This window comes from Lygodium microphyllum, chromosome 21 (assembly GCF_053477565.2).
Source record: "Lygodium microphyllum isolate KBCC chromosome 21, Lygodium_microphyllum_v1.1.10, whole genome shotgun sequence".
NCBI classification, from domain to species: Eukaryota; Viridiplantae; Streptophyta; class Polypodiopsida; order Schizaeales; family Lygodiaceae; genus Lygodium; species Lygodium microphyllum.
In genome coordinates, this window is record NC_141155.1 from 47323484 (window position 1) to 47326633 (window position 3150).

Sequence of the window (3150 nt, forward strand, 5' to 3'; positions counted from 1 at the left end):
TGATGACCTAAACATAACTCATAACCATTTAAGTTTCTACATACACATTAAACCATGGTTCTAAAAATTGAGAATGATGTGGGAGGATGAAAGTCAACATGTCAATACTTTTAAGATATCATTGGTTCCTAATGATTACAATGCCTTTTAAACATTTCATGCATACAAGACATGCACATTTGTACAAATTATATTTCAAGTGGAGAAATCAAGGATAAACTTTAAACTTGAATTATCAAAAATTATTATTGATTTTGCAATGAAAGAGGCTAGCCAGATAGGGCACAAAATCCTCTCAGCTCTTGCCAAGTTATACAAAAAGGCTATCAAAATTCCCTTTATAGAAAAGGGAAATGCATTGCCCTAGAGAGAGAGAGAGAGAGAGAGAGAGAGAGAGAGAGCTTCTAGAAGGTTTAACAACCTCAAGTAGACAAGATTGAAAGTGCCCAACTTCTTTTAAACCATATCTCCATTAGTGTTAAGAGTAGGGTTTGGTGCTCCTTTGGCTTTGTCAACATTGGAAGTGGTTCCATTGAAAGAGCATTGGTCTTTCACAAAGATGGACTTTGTTTGCTTCCCTTCCTCAAATTTAGGAATTGGCTGTGCATTCTTATAGATAGCATAAAGCACAAGTTGGGCTATCCCTGATAAGGTCCCTAAACCATTAGGTAACTGCATCAATAGTCATAGCAACCACACAAAATGTTAGTGCTTTGCAACAACCACTTGAAACACGTTATTTAGTGTGATAATCTCTTAAGAAGGATCTCCTTGGATTTATACAAATTTTGTTTTTAATCCTTCAATATGGATCACGTTCACATAGGCACATATTATTAGGGATTATCATTTGCAATGGGTTAGAAATGTGCTTACAGCCACAAATACGTCTTTAGTGACAAGAGAGTAGCCAGACCAAACTGCTCCGTTCAGAAAGTTGAAGAGGGAAAGAAGGAAGGGCATATATTCCACGCTTCTTGTGCGTATGACCATCCCCTATTGTCAACATTAATGCAATGAGCTACTCAAAAGAGCCACTAATTATCCTTTGATTATGGTGATAATCAGAGACTTGATGATAATCCGACACTTAATCACGGGCAACGACGATGTCTTTGATTCAAGGTAATAGCACTAGGACACGTAATCATAATCTGATACTTGATCAAGAGCACTAATTATCCATCCCATTGGTAGAGGTGAGAATCAGGCACTCATTATAATGATGCTGCATTAGCAGCCAGTAAAGACTGTATATGTTGAGTAAATTGAAAAGCTCATAACGAGCTCACTAATTGTGCTGTGGAGTACGTTTTGGCGTATGAGATCAAAGAACGTGATCAGTGAATTGATTGAGTGCACTGGTTAATTAAAGTCGCGTACCATGACTGAGAGTGGAGAAGCGTACATCGCTATGGCGACCACGACACACATTGTACCTGCAACAAGCTGGCGGACCTTCATGGTATGAAGCCCAAAAACCACTATCAAGATCACCACGGAATATCCCACCACGACCGCCATTATTGATTTCATCATTTGCATCTGATCATCCGTGCAATTATCAAACATTATTAGTTAGTTATATACGATAAATACCAATTAGCAAAGCCCAGTGAGCATCATCAGTTAATTATCTGGTTAATCAGCATATCATTAGGCGCATATATATCATATAGGATCAACACAGCATAATTATTCGATAGTTAATCAGCAAAGCCCAGTGATCATCACAGTTAAATATCAGGTTCATCGGAAATGGCAGAAATAAAGCATTGATCAGCACCACAGAGTCGTACATGAAGCCACAAAGTAATCAGGTTAATTTAGAAAACATGAAGATCAGCACCGGAGAACCTAATACAACTGTGTATCACGCCAGAATAGCCTGATACAGCTCTGCATGGCGTCGGAATTAAACTATCCTAATGTAACCATATACGAATGGATTAATCAGCGATTAGGGTACCTTCTTCTCCTTGGCTGCATAGGTTAAGAAGATGAGGATGTAGAAGAGCTCGAGGGCAATGCCGAAGCCATTGATGGTAAGGATGAGGACACTGTGGGGCTTCACGAATGGCATCCCATACAGCACCCACAGCAGGCAATTGAAGAGGGTGCACACATATGGCAGCCCAGAGAAATCTTCAGTGGAGCCCTTCTTGAAAATCTTGTAAAACGTTGGCCTGCCCATGGAGATCACCATTAATTAGTTCCCATTGAAACGGCCAGCTATAGTGATGAATGCATGCATTAGAAGCTCAATGTGCTTGAAAAGCTTAATCTAATGATGCTGAGCTTAATCTCATCATTCAATCGAGCTGCTAATTATCATCTCTGGCTTAAGAATATACTCACGCTGGAGACATGAACAAAGCTGTTGCAGTGGCATTTCCTGGTCAGGAAATAAAAAATGTGATTAGCAAGCAAGCAAACTTTCTCATCATTATTAATGCATGGCAATTATACTGTTCGATTGAAATTCAAGAGGTGGGTGTCTAAGGGTTGATGATAGATAGGAGTAGATGAGGTTAACTAATCATAAGGATGATTAGTTAGGTTATTTTACCGATCATGCCAAAGACGAGCTTGAGGTCCAAAGGCATTTTGTTGAAAGAGAAGGGAGAGGTGGAATGGGAAGTGGAGGAGTGTATGATGGGGGAGGAAAGAGATGATGGACGTGGTGACACTATATGAGAGAGAGAGAGAGAGTATGTCTTATAATGAATGAGATGGAGGAGGGAAGGTGGCGAACTAGACTTGAGGCTAAGAAGGTGAGCAGCCCGTGCCCTAACTGCCCATTTTATATTGCGTCCATATACCTTATCAAAGAACTCTCTCACACACAACATCGAGAGAGAGAGAGAGAGTCTCGGTAAAGCACGCACCCTATCTAGCTAGCCTACACATGATCCAAACTATTAACTTATTGAGAGAGAGAGAGAGAGAGAGAGAGAGACTGTAGGGGGGCGGAAGAGGACGCTTTGCTGTGTAGGTGGTAGTTTGGTCGATCCGATCCCTCGCAGTAACTCCTTAGCAACTCGGGAACTTACTAGCCTTTTCCTTGCCTTCCCTTTGTCCTCGGTGTGAGCACCAGACCTCATCCAGTTTTCCCTTTCCGGTATGGATTACCTAAGCAAGCGCTATCCA

General features: G+C 40.8%; 1 protein-coding gene across 1 annotated transcript; it reads right to left on the reverse strand.

Annotated features, from left to right (window-relative positions):
• Positions 1-215: 215 nt before the first annotated feature.
• On the reverse strand, positions 216-2706 carry LOC148017972 (bidirectional sugar transporter SWEET4-like). Its single transcript, XM_087661779.1, has 6 exons — positions 2570-2706; positions 2359-2395; positions 1970-2186; positions 1384-1545; positions 877-996; positions 216-672 (listed from the first exon to the last, which is right to left on the reverse strand). Exons 1-6 carry the CDS (start codon positions 2604-2606, stop codon positions 457-459), a joined length of 789 nt encoding a protein of 262 aa, XP_087517905.1. The 5' UTR covers positions 2607-2706; the 3' UTR covers positions 216-456.
• Positions 2707-3150: the final 444 nt, after the last annotated feature.

Coding starts and splice junctions, on each gene's coding strand:
- LOC148017972 (XM_087661779.1), bottom strand. CDS start 2,606: ATGCCTTTGGACCTCAAGCTCGTCTTTGGCATGATCG. Junction 2,396..2,569: donor GCTCGTCTTTGGCATGATCG/GTAAAATAACCT, acceptor TTTCCTGACCAG/GAAATGCCACTGCAACAGCT. Junction 1,546..1,969: donor ATGCAGCCAAGGAGAAGAAG/GTACCCTAATCG, acceptor ACGGATGATCAG/ATGCAAATGATGAAATCAAT.